The sequence below is a fragment of the Chionomys nivalis genome, unplaced genomic scaffold, assembly GCF_950005125.1.
Source record: "Chionomys nivalis unplaced genomic scaffold, mChiNiv1.1 scaffold_145, whole genome shotgun sequence".
Classification (NCBI taxonomy): Eukaryota; Metazoa; Chordata; class Mammalia; order Rodentia; family Cricetidae; genus Chionomys; species Chionomys nivalis.
In genome coordinates this window covers 51,229-68,278 of record NW_026646992.1, presented here as the reverse complement: position 1 = coordinate 68,278, position 17,050 = coordinate 51,229, and the positions used below count along the sequence as shown (strand labels likewise).

At 46.5% G+C, this 17,050-nt stretch overlaps 1 protein-coding gene and 1 pseudogene across 1 annotated transcript; both read right to left on the bottom strand.

Moving 5' to 3' along the window:
* Positions 1-5,749: 5,749 nt before the first annotated feature.
* LOC130869246 (splicing factor U2AF 65 kDa subunit-like) lies at positions 5,750-7,168 on the bottom strand. The gene has a single exon (XM_057761257.1). It carries the CDS (start codon positions 7,166-7,168, stop codon positions 5,750-5,752), a length of 1,419 nt encoding a protein of 472 aa, XP_057617240.1.
* Positions 7,169-14,363: 7,195 nt separating this feature from the next.
* Positions 14,364-14,859, bottom strand: LOC130869249 (transcription elongation factor A protein-like 8; annotated as a pseudogene).
* Between the last annotated feature and the right edge of the window lie 2,191 nt (positions 14,860-17,050).

Sequence of the window (17,050 nt, the reverse complement as noted above, 5' to 3'; positions counted from 1 at the left end):
ATCATCCCAAAACTTAGACTAAATGAGGGTGTACACACACACACACACACACACACACACACACACAGGAGTTCTAGCCATGTCTGGTTGGGTATATGACCTGAATTTTATTTGGTTTTGTATTTTTTCTTATTTTAAGAATTTTGGACTCAGGGATGGAGAGGTGGCTCAGCGGTTAAGAGCACTTGACTGCTCCCCAGAGGTCATGAGTTCAATTCCCACCAACAACATGGTGGGTCACAACCCTCTGTGATGGGATCAGATTCCTTTTTCTGGTGTGCATGAAGACAGACTCATATACATGAAATATGTGAATAATTAAGACTTCAGAAGAATTTCATTCTCCTTCAGAAAGGAGCTGTAATTCAAGGCTGCATTCAGGAGAGATAGTGGCTATTAGGGTTGGTTTTATGTCAACTTGCCACAAATTAAGGTCACCTAAGTAGGGAGCCTCTCCTGAAGAACATCCTGATTGTCTTAATTGATTTAGGAAGAGTCACCCTAGTGGTGGAAGCAGGAGTCCTGATCAAAAGGACATGACAGAAGGAAATTGATATGACTCTCGTGGATTGGCGTCCCTCTTGTTCTTAATTGATTTAATTAAATTCTTTAATCGGGGGCTGAAGAGATAGATGGCTCAGGGGTTAAGAACATTGATTCCTATTCCAATGGATGCAGGTACAGCCGGGCAGTGGTGGACACGCCTTTAATCCTAACACCGAGAGGCAGAGGCAGGCAGATCTCTGTGAGTTTGAGGCCAGCATGGTCTAGAAGAGCTAGTTCCAGGACAGTCACCAAAGCTACAGAGAAACCCTGTCTTGAAAAACAAAAAAAAAAAAACAAAAAAAAAAAAAAAGGAAAAAAGAAAAAAGAAAAAAAAATCCAAAGAATGCAGGTTCAATTCCCGGCACCCATGTGGCAGCTCCCAACTATAACTCCCTGTAACTCCAGTTCCAGAGAATCTTATACCTTTCACACAGACACACATGCAGGCAACACACCACTCAATACTCATTAAAAAATAAAAATATTTTTAAATATCTCAGCAAAGAAATGCTTTTGAAATAGTAAATTTTTTTTCGGTTTGTAGTTTTAAATTTTTTTTAACTGACTTTTACTGCACTCAACAATTTTCTCTGCTCCCCTCCCTGACTTTCTGCTCCCCTTCAACCCTCCTCCATGGTCTCCATGCTCCCAATTTACTCGGAAGATCTCAGGAGATCATGTCTTCTTCTACTTCCCATGTAGATTAGATCTATGTATGTCTCTAAAAAAATTTTAATCTTTAGTTTTGATATAGTCATCCGATTGGTTCTGTTTGCCATGAAGTGCTTTTGCAAACTTCAAAGCTGTGGGAATATGGTCGCTTGTCATTAACTGTACTGTAAAGATGAGGCAAGCAGAGGGCCGCTTCCAACCACCAGGCTTCTGGCCACCGTCTAGCTTTACCTGAAATAACAACACACAAATTGTATTCATTTAAATTACTGCCTGGCCCAGTAATTTCTACCCTCTTATTGCCTAATTCTCACATCTTGATTAACCCATTACTAATAATCTGTGTAGAACCACGACATGGTGGCTTATCGGGGAATATTCAGCATGTCTAACCTGGTGGCTGGATCAATGGCATCTGGCTCCATGGCATCTGACCTCATTGCCCTTCTTCCCAGCATTCTGTTCTGTCTACTCCACCCACCTAAGGTTAGACTATCTAATGGGCCAAGGCAGTTTCTTTATTAACCAATGAAATCAACACAAACAGAAGACCCTCCCACATAACTGTACTCATCAGCATCAAAGACCCTGGAGGAGATCGTGTTAAAGATTAAGAATGGAAACCTGGACAGAGGCGAGGATGCAGATCGCCAGGCATCCAGTTCTCTTCTTTTGGCAAACAGGTTCGGTAGTCACAAGTTTGCCCCACCAGGCCCAACCCCACCCCTCACATCACCCTTGTCAGTCTGCTACTGAGCCTGTTAATCTCTCCTCCACCTTGGAGGAAGCATCAGTTACCGTTGTCTCAAGTGAGGGACCTGAGGTTGAGGGTCCAAGTACCCTGCTCAGAGTCCTGGGATGAATGGACAGGTCTGCCCTATCTGCAGGTTTCCGCAACTTCTGTAACTGGGGTTTGCATTTTCCAGTGATTTGGGGTGTTTCCCTAGATTCCTTGCTTCCTGATGCTGTTTCTGCTCATTAGTAAATCTGCATGCCTTAACTTTCAAAAATGGACTTGGGAAGATGGAGGGACGGCTCAGCAGTTAAAAGCACACACTGTTCCTGAGGAGGACCCGAGTTCCGTTCCCAGCACCCATGTCAGGTGTCTCACAACCACCATAACTCCAGCTTTAGGGGTTCCAACATCTTCCGGCCTTCGCTGGCATTGCACTCAAAATCAGATACAGACACACATACAATTTATTAGAAACAAAGCAAAACAAAAAATTCTACATAGCCCTAGTTGTCCTTGAACTCAGTATGTAGACCAGGCTGATTCTTGAAGATCTGCCTGCCTCTGCTCCCTGGGACTAAAAGCAAGTGCCACTATACTCTTCTTTCTTTAAAAATATGCCTATAATCCTAGCACTTGGGAGGCAGAGTCAAGTAGGAGGCAGAGACAGGTGGATCTCTCAGTATGAGGTCAGTCTGGTCTACAGATCAGGTTTCAGGACAGCCAGGGCTACATAGAGAAACCCTGTCTCAAGAAGAAGAAAAATATAAACAAATAAAATCAGATAATTTTTAATGTGGGTAATGGGAATTGAACCCAGGTCTTCTGGAAGAGCAGCCACTGCTGTTAAACACTGAGCCATCTCTCCATCCCCCAAAATCAGATCTTTTAAAAACTAGAACCTGTGAGCAAGGTATGGTGGCTTATACTTAAAATCCCAACATTTGGAAGATGGAGACAGGAGGATGAACATTACAAGACTTTCCTGAGCTCCATAGAGTTTGAGGCCTATCTGGACCAAAAAAAAAAAAAAAAAAAATCTGGGGCTGAGGGTGTAGCTCAGTGGCAGAGAGCTCAAGCTGGGATAACAAGGGAAAATTATCGGAACATGAGAACAGAAAGGAACCTCTCCATCTGAGTCTAGTTAAACTCTCCCTGCTGAAAAGCAGGAATTCCGGCATAATTAACAACACTTGCTTTGAAAGCTGCCCACAGAGGGACATTATTTCTTTTATATATCTATGTTTTCAAATAAAAATGTTGAAATGGCAATAAACCAATCTTAATGCCTCGATTCATATGATCTCAGTGAGGGCCTCACTCTTGGCCAGATATTTTGTGAGAGTCTCACAAATAAGACGACTCACCTTGGTTCACAGCGAAGCTACCCTGACCTCCTATATCCCTGTGCTCGGGTGGGATTTTTGTTTTATTTTCCAGACAGGATCTTACATAGCCCAGGTTAGTCTTTGTCTTGGTTTCGGTTTCTACTGCTGTGAAGAGACACCATGATCGAGGCAACTCTAATTTTATTGGTGTGGCTTACAGTTTCAGAGATTTAATCCATTATCATCATGGTGAGAAGCATGGTGTGGTGCAGGCAAACCTGGTGCTGGAGAAGAAGCAGAAGAGTTCTACATCTTGATCCACTGGCAATGGCAAGTAACTGTCATATTGGGTGTGGCTTGAGCATATGGGAGGCCTCAAAGCCCACCTCTGCAGTGACACACCTACTCCAACAAGGCCACACCTCCTAATAGTACCCCTCCCTATGGGCCAAGCATCTAAAGACATGAGTGTATGGGGGTCATACCTATTCAAGCCACCACAACCATGAACTGACTTTGTAGCAAGGATGACTTTGAACTTCTTATCCTCCTTTCTCTATCTCCAATGTGCTAGGATTATAGGGTTGCACCAGCATCCCTGGTTTATGTGGTGCTAGGGATCAAACCCAGGGATTCTTTCTCTACCAAGTGTCCAGTATCGCTAATCCTGACCTAGTGTTTCGTCTGATCTGCTCTGATCTTCCCTGCATATTTCAGGGATCTCATGAAATGATTAGGATTTAAATATAATAGCTTCAAAACTCACCAAAAGTTTGTGTGTGTGTTTGTGTGTGTGCGCGCACATGCGCGTGTGTGTCAGGAGCCAATTTCCCAAAGATTATAGCAAGGATCATTGTCCTGGTGGTGTTTGCAGAGAGCCCCACGACCGAACTGTATTGAGAACTGTTTGTTGGCACAGCCCACTCCACACCCACCTATCTTGAGAGGTATCTGTTAGCTGAACCTGCCCCACATTCCAACTGGGTAGAAAACTGTTTGTGGTTGGAATCACAAAAGGAACGATTCCGTTTTCATAGAGAACACTAGGTGTGTCGACTTGTGACCTCCTAACCGACAACTTGTGACCTTCTGACCAAAGACTCGTGACCTTGTGACTGACTCGTGACCAAATGTTGACTCGTGACCATTGCTGCAAGATCCCTTCATGCCCTCTCTGCCTGTGTTTCCTCAGCCTCCAGTGCCTTGCCTGAAGCTGGCCAACTGAATTCTAGTGCATAGAGTGCAGATGGGGGTTGTGAGGCACAGGGCAGTTGGAGGTCCCACCGTGGCAGACAAGGTCAAGAGGAACTTGCTGGGGGTGCCTTCCTTGATCCCATCTCCTCCTCTGGTTTCTTGGGTCTGTGATGTCGCTGTAAGGGACAGCTGTCACTGTCCTCGCTGTCCCCATATGCACCCAGCTGGCTCAGGGAGGAGGCCCGGGATGTCTGGGTTGCAAGTTTGTCTGTCTTCCTGCTCTTGGGGACACCCATGACAGGCATCTGGAGCTGCTGAGCCCCTGTTGGCTTCAGCCAAGCAGTGTGTACACTTAATATAGAAGCTGAAGATAGGCAGGCCCAGGTAGGCCTCGCTAAGGAATGGGCTGAATTCAGCCTTCTACGTCACGGCTTTAATCCTCTCCAAAAAGACTCATGTAGTCAGATAGAGAGATTCAAAGATGAAGAAAACCTCTAAATGGTTTACAATGTGTTAAAAATATATGCAGGCTAAAGGTTAATTTTTTCTTATATACAACAAAATGTTTAATGAGCAAATTCTTATTAGCAAATATAAAACTGCCACAGAGAAGAAGAGCAGGACAGAGACAATGGGTTGGGGGTCAGGAAAAGGCTAAAGAATCAACTACTTAAGAAACCAGGAGCGGGGGGAGGGGGCAATATGTGGGAGTTGGGGGAGGGAAATGGGAAACGGGGAGCAGTTGGAAATTTTAAGTAAAAAAGAATAAAAAAAAAAAAAAGAAACCAGGATGGAGAACTGGAAGGACCAAAAGCCAGAGGACGGGAGCTGTGGTCCGCAAAGGGAGAGGGCAGGGCACTGAGGGCCAGACAAGAAAATTCAAAATAGTTTGGCCATAAAATATAAACACGCTATGTTCCTACCATGTGGGAAAAGGCCGAGGAAAAAGGTGTCAAGGGATAAGAAGCTGTTTGGGACGGGGCTGTGGGGTTCCTACCTGCCTGGCTGTGCACACAGTCCTCATCCCAGCCCCTTCCCTCTGTGTCTGTGTGGGTGCGTGTGTCTATGTGGGCCTGTGTGCACTTGCCCAGTCCCCTTCCTGCCCTAGCCCCCCGAACCCCCCACCCCCATAATTGCTGCCATTCCAGTTGCTGCCGTCTGTCATTCGGCTGTCACTCCTCTGCCCATCCATCATCTTCAGAGGGGAGAAAGGAGGGGGGGAAAGGTGGGGGGAAAGTCCCCAGCCAGCCCTCCCCCTACCCTCCCCCAGCCACATCTACCAGAAGTCCCGGCAGTGGTAAGAGTCAGGGTCACAGTATTTTGTGACCACCACTCTGTTGGCGAACTGGCGGCCAGTTAGGCCCTGCATGGCTTTCTGGCAGTCTAACACAGAGGTGAACTCCACAAAGATCTTTCCACAGCCAGGCACCTCGACGCCGTCCACGGGCCGGGGAATCTCGATGGACTTGACCAGCCCGTATTTGCTGCACTCATCTCGCACGTCCTCCACAATCTCCTCGTACTCCTCATCGTCCAACAGCTCTTCAGGCAGCACCATGTTCATGAGGCAGAGGACCTCAGTCGGGTGACCGCCCATCTGCACCTGAGAGCCCATCAGGCCGGGCACTTGAAGGGTTACAGTTGTCTGATTGATGGTACTCAGCGTGGCATTCTTGGCTCCCACACTCGCCCTCTGGACAAGCAGCTTCTTGTCCCCTAGTTGCATCCCATGCAGCCCCGCAATGGCCTGATCTGTGACGCTGATGTCCACGTACTCACAGAAGGCATAACCCTTGGACAGCCCTGTGGCACTATCCTTGACCAAGTTGAAGGCCTTCAGAGGCCCAAAGGATGTCAGCAGTTCTTTCACCTGGTCATCATTCAGGTAGTTGGACAAGCCCCCGATGAACAGTTTGTGCGCAGAGTCTGGAACTACACTGGATACAATGCCAGGCACATAAACAGAGGGGTTCTCTGACATGCCAGGCAGTGGCTGATAGTCATGAGGCCTTCGAATCTTCAGTGACTGGCCCTGGAAGATGATGCCATCCAAGGCCATGGCCTGGGTCGTTTCATCCACTGAGCGGAACTCCAAAAAGGCAAAATTCTTGTCTTGATTGATCTGCACAGCCAAGACTGGGTTGCCAGGGGCCTGAGTCAATCCGCAGAAGCACATCTGGGCATTGAAGAAGTCCATCATAGCTTCCTCAGTGATGCCAAATGGAATGCTGCCCACGTAGAGGCGTCTGGCCTGTCTGGTCATCTGACTCCCAACAACAGGCACGGGCGTTGGGATCACAGCCAGACCATCAGGAGTCATAGTGGGGAGAAGGGCAGTGGCTGGAATCTGACCCGCAGCTTGCATGGCCTTGTACTGCATTGGGGTGATGTGCTCAAAGCCAGGTGGTGGCACGTCCCAGTATTTACGCACCTTCTTCTTCTTCTTCTCATGGTGAGGGGGATGAATCAATCCACCATGCTCCTCTTTATCGCCTCTGGTCAAAGGTTTGCTTTGCCTTCGTCTGTCTCGGTAGGCACTGTGCTCATCCTGGTTAAGATGATCTCGGCTCCGGTTCCTGTGCTTCTGGTCCCGGGTTCTAGAACGGCTGTGGCTACGCTTCCAATGGTGGTTCTCCTTGTCCCGTTGTTGTTTGTTCTCGTTGAGCTTCAGCTGGAACTCGTCCAAGTCCAGCATGCTTATGCGTCTGCATAGGGTCCTGTGCAGCTTTGCCTCACTGTGTGCTGCCTGCCCCTTTTAAAAGAAAGAGAGTAGTTGGGTGTGGCGGTACACACCTTTAATCCCAAAACTTGCAAGGCAGAGGTAGATTGATCTCTGTGACTTCAAGGTGTGCTAGCGTGCACCTTTAATCCCAATGCCTGGGAGGCAGAGACAGACTGATCTCTGTGAGTTCAAGTTGTGGTAGCACACACCTTTAATCCTAGCACTGGGGAGCCAGAGACTGGTGGTTCTCTGTGAATTCAAGGACAGCCTGATCTACACAGTTATTCCAGGACAAAGATGTACAGAGAGCCTGTCTCAAAAAAGAAAAGTAAAAATAAGAGAAATAGAGGTTAAAAGAAAGACGCATAAACATGGAAAATACAGAGAATCTTGATACTGTATGCTATTAAGCTCTGTTTGAATTGTTTGAATGCCTAGGAAGGAGCAACAGCTGCTAAAAGACTTTTGTTTATAAATGCTGCCTCGTAACCCAAGATAGATACTGTGAAAATATTTGCCTTCAAAACAGAAGTCAAAAATTATGTTAATTTGGAGAAGAGATTTTGCTTTTGTTTCCACAGAAAATGAGAGGCTGTGGATTCATTCTGAGTTAAAAAAAAAATTCAGTTTGAGCCGGGTGGTGGTGGCCCACGCCTTTAATCCCCGCACTCGGGAGAAAGAGGCAGGAGGATCTCTGGGAGTTCGAGGCCAGCCTGGTCTAGAAGAGCTAGTTCCAGGACAGGAACCAAAAGCCACGGAAAAACCCTGTCTCGAAAAATAACACACACACACACACAAAAAATCCAGTTTGATCAAGCAAGAACACCTGAAAAATCTCCAGGAGGAAGAGATAGCCCAGATGTCTGAGGTCTACATCCAGAACAGATTCAAGACTGCTACTGAGATGATCAGGACTCACAGGATATTTCAGTCAGGACTTGACTATAACTCTAAATTTTCTTTAGGTCCCCATTAGATTATCAGCGGCCCCCAATCAGCAGGAAGTAGCCTGAAAAACTACACCCACTTTCCCCCAAAAAATGAACTAAGAATGTTTTCCTTTGTTTATAAAAAGAGGGGGAAGTGGTGCGGGAGAATTGTCTGTATTCTGTCAAACGCGTTTTAAATAAACACTGGTTGGCCAGGCTGGAAGTATAGGTTGGTAAACCAGATACGAGTAGAAGAGGAGAATGCTAGGAAGGAGGAAGCCCATTCCTCACAGGGCAGCCCAGACCACCGAAGAAGCAACATGGGAGCTGCCCAGCTAGAAAAGGTACTGAGTCATTTGGCTAGCATAGATAAGAACAATGGGTTAATATACGTGATATGAGGGTGATAAAAAGCCTGAGTTAATGGGCCAATCAGTTTATAATCTTATGGAGACCTCTGTGTAATTTTCTTTGGGGCTTGCCGGTTCTGAGGTACAGGGTGGGATGGAAATCCCCACAGCTGGCCCTCATGTTACAGACACCTGTCATTCTCTTGAGCCTCCTGGTGAGTCCCAGTCAAGTGGAAAGCACTGTGTGAAGGCTGGTAAGAAACCCCCTTGTATTGACCAGTGAGCCAAGCTAGTTCTTTGTAGGGGGTGGGGGTGGTGGGGAGTGGGTTGGGGTGCTGCCATCCTGAGGTCATATAGAGGCAGATCACAGTTTATTGGGGCCGCTGTTGCTGTTTGTATTCGGGAGTGTGCAACAATTGGTTTTTTTCATCCAGATAATGACTGTGATCGACCCGCAGAACGACAACTGGGTTGCTGTTTTCACTATTATGAGTGTTGCCACAAATGTTTGTGTGCAAGCTTCGAGGGGGCTCAGTTTATCTTCCTCTCCTCCTCCTTGTTTGCAATACCCGCCCCACCATATAACTGCTGTTATATGGAAGTATTCTGGGTACATTGATTTGAATAAATATTTGTTGAGTGCTTATTGCATGTTAGGTATCGTCCAAAGTCCCAGGGTCTGTGGGGAATGAATCAGGTAAAGGTCACTGCCCTCCTGGAATCTCTACCCTTCTCTCTGGGTCAGAAAATGCTAAGGAGAAAGTAACAACAAAGCAGAGGGTATGCCAGGTGGGGACAGACACTAGACCAGAGGCAGATAGAATTTGTTGAGCAAACGGGTAGTGAGTGAGAAAATGTTTGGGGAAAGAGTTTTGGGATAGGGTGGAGGTGCCACAACAGGTGCAGAAGTCCTGGGCCAAGGCCCAGCTCGGTTTTCTTGATGGAACAGCCCATCAGGGAAATCATCTCCAGCGCTTCTCTGAGGAGCCATAGCATGTTGTGAGGGGGCTTCCAGAGCCGAATGCTCTGGGCCACGCCACCTGTGAAGTCTTTGAAAACCTCCATAGTGACCCCCCGCCCGCCGCCGCCACGCCTAATAGGGTCCATTTAACCTGCAAGCAGACAGTGTGCTATTAAGTGCCAGGCTGGAGATGTGAACTGGAGGGAACAGTCAGGCAGAGTGGTGAGGGAAGTGAGACATGCCTGTCTCCTCCCCTGGTTCAGCCAGTGTGCCATGGCCCTTGGCCAGGCTTCTGAAGTCCAGTCCTGTTCCTAGTCCCGTTAACTGACTTGCCATATGCCTTCTCCAGCAGGGTGCTCCAGAATTCCTGGCGCTGGGCACCATGCATGAACAACAGCTTGTTATTCTTAGTGGGCAGTCGGTCGTCCACCACCACATTCATCCACTGCCCGAACTGCCAAAGATGTGGGTGGCAAGGGGACATTTCTTTGCATACAGGTGAACTTTATCCCCAGAGCGTCTCCTGGTGGCCTTTCCGAGAACATACATTACGATTTTTGTAAAAAACTGGTGTGTGTGTGTGGCAGGGTGGGGTAGGGGGTGTTATGTTATTTCTTTCCTACCACCTTCTGAGTTTCAGGGATCAAACTCAGGTCATCAGGTTTGGGATAAGTGCACTGAAGGCACCTTGACCAAGGCCCTTGGAATACGTGAAGGAAAGATAACAAAAGCCCCCAAATTTCTCGAAGTAACCAAACCCAGGTATTGCACCAGTGACAAGAAAACCCTACCCATGGGGCTAGAGATTTGGCTCAGTGCTTAAGAGTGCTGACTGTTCTTCTGGGGAGCATGGTTCAATTTCCAGCTAATGCATATAAAATTAGGATAAATCAGTCAATGAACAAGAAAAGAGAAAAGAAAACCCACCTTCATTTAGACTAAGGGCCTGTCTTGATAAAAGACATCTGGAGGTTGAGCTTTCAGATCTTAAAATCCTCTCCCTATTCTATGACATTCAGAATTGTTCCTGGATCAGCTAAAGGGTCAGGTCATACAAAATACATGGTGGAGATTTTCAGTGTCATGATAACCATGTGTGTTCCTGAGAATGTGCATGCATGTGGGTTCAAATGTGTGTGTGCTCATGAGTGTGCTCACACACAAAAATGGGAATGGGGAGAGAACCACAAACAATTAATTATTTTCTTTAGCACTTTGAAAAACTTAGCTGACATGATTTCTTTCATGAGTGGGTATTTCTCTAAATATTGTGAGAAAGCTATTTCAATTAGTGCTATATTTGAGAATCCAAGTAAGTGCATACATGATCTCTCTCTCTCTCCTCTATCTTTCTCTGTTGGTTTGAATTAGAATGACCCCCATAGGCTCATATATTTGCCTGTTCATCACCAGGGAGTGCAAGTATTTGAAAAGATTTGAAGCACAGGGAGGTGTGGCCTTGCTGGAGGAAGTGTCTCACTGGGAGTGGGCTCTGAGGTTTCAAAAGCCCAAGCCAGGCCCAGTAGTTCTCTCTTCCTACTGCCTGTGGGTCAGGATTGTAGCTCTCAGCTCTAGATTCAGTGGCATGCTTGCCTTTGTGCTGCCAACGCTCCCTGCCTTGGTGGCAATGGACTAACCTCTGAAGCTGTAAGTCAGCCCCAGCTAAAGGCTTTCTTCTATAACAGTTTCCGTGGTCATGGTATCTCTTCAAAACAATAGAACAGTGACTCAGTCTCCCTCCATCTCACCCTCCCTTCCTCCCTCTTCCCTCACTTCCCTTCACCTGAAAATGGAAGATGCTGGCATAGTTTTCCTTGACATTCTGCCCCTGGACATCACATAGAACAGCAGTTTGGGACATGTAATAAGGGTGCCAATGGCAGATAGCAGCCTGCAGTCCCCTTAAAGGCAGACAGGAGGGGTTGATCCTTGAATAGCCCCACGTGTGTAGAGGCCCCAGATCCCAGTCAGGGGAGCATCCCCCAGATCTCCCCAGCAGAGATAGCTCTGCCTTTTACTGAGGTGTGTTGGGTAAGGGGCCAAATGGAAAAACTGAGGCAGAGCTTGGGTTCTGAAACAGTGAGGACATTTGTAGTTCAGTCTGGGGAGCCACAAATCATGGTATCATTTGTGGTTTGGGGGAACGTAGGGAGGCTGCATAGCACCCTGCTTTCCTATCTGTTGAACATATCCAATAACCCTTCTGTATGATTCCTTGTGAACGGGCTGGAGAAGCAGTCAAAGGCCCAAGAGGTCTCCCTAGAAAACTTCTGTCATCTCATCTCAGTATTTAGGTGGTGAAGGATAAAAGCTTTCTAAGTTCCTTGGCCACCAACCTGGTCTACAAAGAGAGCCCTTGTCTCTGAAAACCTGCCAAGAGCTGGAGAGATGGCTCAGCAGTTAGGAGTACTTCCTGCTCTTTCAGAGGGCTTAGGTTCAGTGCAGCACCCACATCAGATCCTTTGCAACCACCTGTAACTCTAGCTGCAGGGGACCTGACAGCGCCCTCTCCTGGCCTCTACAGGCACTGCACTCAAATGCACAAACCCATGCACAGAAACAACTATACAAAATTAAAAAGAAAAATTGCAAAATCCCCCCAAATTCCAATCAACCAATCAAGAAAAGATGCCTCGCAACTGGAAAACATCTCAGGAGTTAAGAGCACTTGCTGCTCTACCGTGCGCACCAGAATGCAGGTCCGAGCATCCACATCAGCTATCTTATTAACACCTGTAATTCCAACCCCAATGGATTGTAATATCTTTTTCCAGATGCTGAGGGCATCAGACACACATCTGTGAATACTCTTACACACATCTGTGCAAATTCTGACACATACACATACATCAATAATTAAAATAAAAGTTTAAATGTAAAAATGAAAAAAATGTCTATCCCATTGCCCACATGCTACTGGAAAAGCTGGGCTCTGTCCATATGCCACCATGAGCCCTGGAGCTAGCTGAGCATGGAGCACAGTGCCCCTGTGGAAGCATGGGAGCATGGTGCCATGCATCAGTCACCCACTGCCATCTGTCCCCTGGGATTGGCCCTCAGTGACAGGCCAGGTAACTGTTGGTGCTATGTGGACTCCAGGTTCTGGGAAGTTTCTGTGATGGTTGGTAGCCTCTGGGCTTTGGAGGGAGGCTGCAGTCTGGAGGGAATGGTAAAGACTCCACAGTCATCAACACAAGGGAGCTACAAAGGAGACACTGATCTCCTCCTCTTGTACCCAGCATCACTCGGGCCCACTGAGCCACAGAGACGATTGTGGTCCTAGGGCTCTTTGGCCTCTTGCTATACTTATTTCTGCCATTTTCCCTGCCACAAATATGAATTAGAGTGGCCCAGGGTCCTGCCCTGGGCCTGAAAGGGTGCGAGATTGTGAGGGAGGACTACCTCAGGGAGGAGGAGATAATCTGGTACCTGGAGTAGTGTCATGTCACTCTATTGCCCTGTTATTGATGGCCCAGACCAAAGAAGTCCTACCACCTACCCTGAACTCATTGGATTGTTGGCAGTGACCTTAAATTTTTCACCCCCTTTTGTTGTTGTTGTTGTTGCTCGGTCACTAGGCCTTTGGCTAGCCTAGAAATCACATTGTAGACCAGCCTGAACTTAAATTCATGAGTAATCCTCTTGCCTCTTCTAGATTTTGGGATTACAGGGACATGCCACCATATCCAGTTTTTTTCTTTATTGAAATAATTTATTCGTTTCTCTTTTATGCGCATCGCTGCTTCTCTGCCTCCGTGTATGACTGTGTGAGGGTGTCTGATTTTGGAACTCTTGCCAGTTGTGAACTGACACGTGGGTTCTGGGAATTGAAACTGAGTCCTCTGGAGGAACAGTCAGTGCTCTTTTTCAATTTTTATTATCTATTTATTACCGTTATTAGTTTTGTTTGTTTTGTTTTTGAGACAGGGTTTCTCTGTGGAATAGCCCTAGCTACATAGGGAGACCTCGTCTCAATAAATAAAATTTAAAAACCTTGAACAAAACAAATAAACGTAAAGTGCCTGTGTTTACCGTTGGACTACCAAGAAGCCCCACAGAGCTTCTGGGAAGGGGCTCAGGCTACACCTAGATCTCATGCACAGAAGGCAGTATCTCAACAGTGTGTAGCACTGGATTCAGCCACGCCATGAGACGAACAGGGTCCCAGAGTACAGCTGATGTCAGCTGCAACCTCATGAGACACTGGGTTAGCCCTGCCCCTCCACTTCTGAGGCTCTCCAACAGAACCTGGGAGGTGAGAATTTCTTGCTGGTTGTTTTGTTTGGGACAGTCTCACATGGCCTCAGGTTGTCCTTGAACTTTTGCTTCTTTTGTCCTTTTTATTTTATTTTATTTTTTTATCTATGATTGCCAGTTTTATTCCTCTGGCTAAGAAATCTAGAGGTAATTCCAGGTTTACATTTTTTTAATAGTTCTTCATCAAGAGTTTAGTGCCTTTATTGCCTCTACAAGCTGGTTACAAATTAATTTTAATTAACTCCCACTTATTAAAAAATCTGCAGTTCTTTGTGAGACACATATTCATTAAAAAATACACACAAGCAAAAGGCAAAATTAAAACACAACACACAAAAAAGCACTGTTAAGTTTTTTGATACGTATAATTATACATGTACACACATAATTAGGAATTTACCTATATATGCGAGTTGATACTATATATGCTGCTTTTAAATTGTATAATATGGAATGAACACATTTCCATGCATAAGGGTGAAACTTTCCAACTGAAAAATAAACGTGGAAAATGGGTCAAAATCCTAAAATCCAATGAGATGCTGGTAACACCAAAACTATCTAAAATACCGCCAGGTAATTAAAAGTAAAATGAAGTTCAAAGATACATCAGAAAACGCTAAGAGAAAGAAAGCAGCAGCCAGATTTCAACATCAGAGAAAAAAAAGATTTCAAGGCCTGAAGCACACAGGATACAGAGGGCTTCGGGAATGTCTTTGTTTCCAATGCATCATCACAAACTTGTTTCTTACTCTTCTTATCTCTTCCCTAAGCCTTTCCAACTCATCCACTCCTCTTATCACTTCATCAGGGTTCAGATGCCTTGTGGGAGTGTCCTCTTAGGGTTCAGGGCTGGGTTCAGCAGGCTCTGCTCTAAGACTTCCATCTGCATCCTCCCCCACACTTTCTCCAGAAGCCAGAAGATTTCCTCTTGCCTGCTGAGGGCAGTCTTCTGAAGGATGGCCTTCATCTGCCTTTGGTGTATTCTGGGGTGTTCCTTCACACTTGTCACAAGACTTTTGCATGTTGAGTATTTCTTTTTTTGAATAAATTAACCCTGTAGGTACCTGAAGATTTGCCTCTCTTCTTGCACCTTGATTTATGTCGCGCCCCAAAGACAAGAGTCCTGGAAAGCGCTGGGATACTCTTCTCTTGCAGGACTGAGCTGCTACTCTGCCCTTTTTATCTTGGTGCTAAAATTGTAGCTATGAACCACCATGCCTAGTTTGACGACTAAAAAACATTGTCTGTCTGAGAATGTGTGCAACTCTGGTGGCTTGGGGCCAGTGACCGGGGTGGGGTGGGGTACATTCCTGTGCACATAGTGGCCATTATGGGGTGCTGAATTCCTTGGAGCTGAAGCGGAGAACTTGGCTGTTGGGGTCTGAACTCCGGACTTCACTATTTTGTAGCAAGTGCTCTTAACTGCTGGGCTGTCTCTTCACGTGCCTCCAGTTGCTAAGCCTTGGGTAATACATTATGCAGCAACAAATATCTACTAATTGTATCATCCCAACTCACTCCCAAACCAGACCACAGTAGGTACAGAAGGGCCCTAGAGAACACAAGCAACCCAGACTTCCAGGATTGAGAGTCATTCCACAGACCAGTCCCTCACAACAATCATTATTTTTGGGGGTCCCACTTTCCCGATGGAGGCCAGCCTCTTGTTTTCCACTCACTGAGAACGCGTTGGCAGAAGTCTATGTGAGAGAGCTCATTAGTGATGAATTAATGATGAATTCGTGATATCCTATGGTGAAGGAATAAGAATGTTAAGGGATGAAGGGCCCCCTCCCTACCTCCCATGCACCTCTGAGTTCTAGTGAGCAGTAGGAGGTGCTGAGCTATCTGACCACAGCCTGGTTCTGAGAGACAGGCTTGGGTGCTAGCCCAGGATTAAACTAGGAGGCTTGGCAATAGCATGATCAGAACTGCCTTAGCTCTGATGGCATTGGGACCTAGTGCCAGGGACCTCCCTGCTTCCCAGTGCCCACCTTGGGCCGCTGCCAGGAGATGTTCTGCATCTTTTTAGCATTTTGACCGAGATCCTTGGAGCCTATAGACTTGGATACAGCAGGGTAAACATGGTGCTCAAACAGTTCCCCCTTCCTTAGACATGCCGCTCAGAGCTCCTCAAAGATTTGATTCTTGTAATTGTGGGCATTTTGGTGTTGGCCCACACCCTTGGCCTTGAGCCCGTTCCTTTTTATAGAAGGCACTGTTCCCTTTTCAATATAAATGGGCTCTGTTCGATTAAAAAATAAAGTCAAGTAACCCAATTTAAAGTGGTACTGAAGCTGGGTGGGTGGGAATAGCAACAGTTTGGGCGGTGGGAATAGGAGATTCAGAAGCTGACCGTCTATGCTTACAGAGGTTTTATCTTTTTAATACTATTCTGGGTGGTTTTATATGTCAAACTGACTCAAACTAGAGTCATTAGGAAGGAAGGAATTCTGAGGAGGTTTCTCAATTAGTGATCAAGGGGGAGGGTCCAGTTTACAGTGAGTGATACCATCCCTGGTCTGGTGGCCCTGGGTTCCATAAGAAAGCAGATGGACCAAACCATGGGAAGCAAGCCAGTAAGCAGCTCTCCTCCTCAGTCTCTGCATCAGCTCCTGCCTCCAGGATCCTGCTGTTTGAGTTCCTGTCTTGACTTGCTTCAGGGATGAACAGAGATGTGGAAGTGTAAGCCAAATCAACCCTTTCTTCCCCAGCTTGCTTTTTGGCCATGATGTTGTGCTGCAGCAATAAAACCCTCACTAAGACTTTACTTACTTACTTTTATATGCATTTGCACATGTGCCTGAGTGTTTATCTGTGCATCATATGCTCACAGGGGTCTAAATAGGCATCAGATCCCCTGGAACTGGAGTTACAGATGGCCGTGAGCTGCCACACAAGTGATGCGATTCAAGCCAAGTCTTCTGCAAGAGCAGTAGGTGCTCTTAACCCCTGAGCCCCTCCACGTGCATCTGCCTCCCAAGTGGTGGGTAAAGGTGTGCACCACCACGCTCAACCTTATTTAATTAAAAAACGTGTAGGGAGTCTTGTCTGCCGGTATGTCTGTGCAGGTGTATGCAGTGTCCTTGGATGCCAAAAAAGTCCATCAGATCCCCTGGAGCTGGAGTTAGTGTCGTTTGTGATCTGCCTAATGTCAGTGCAGGGAACTGAACCAGTGTCCTCTGGAAAATCAATGCTTCCTTCCTTCCTTCCTTCCTTCCTTCCTTCCTTCCTTCTTTCCTTCTTCCCTCCTTCGCTCCTTTCTCTGTTCCTCCCCCTTCCTTCCTTCCTTCCTTCCTTCCTTCCTTCCTTCCTTCTTTCTTTCTCTCTCTTTCTCTCCTTTTTTTCCTCTCCT

Excerpts from the sequence above, each read along its gene's own strand:
- LOC130869246 (XM_057761257.1), bottom strand. The coding sequence starts at position 7,168 with ATGCTGGACTTGGACGAGTTCCAGCTGAAGCTCAACGAGAACAAACAA.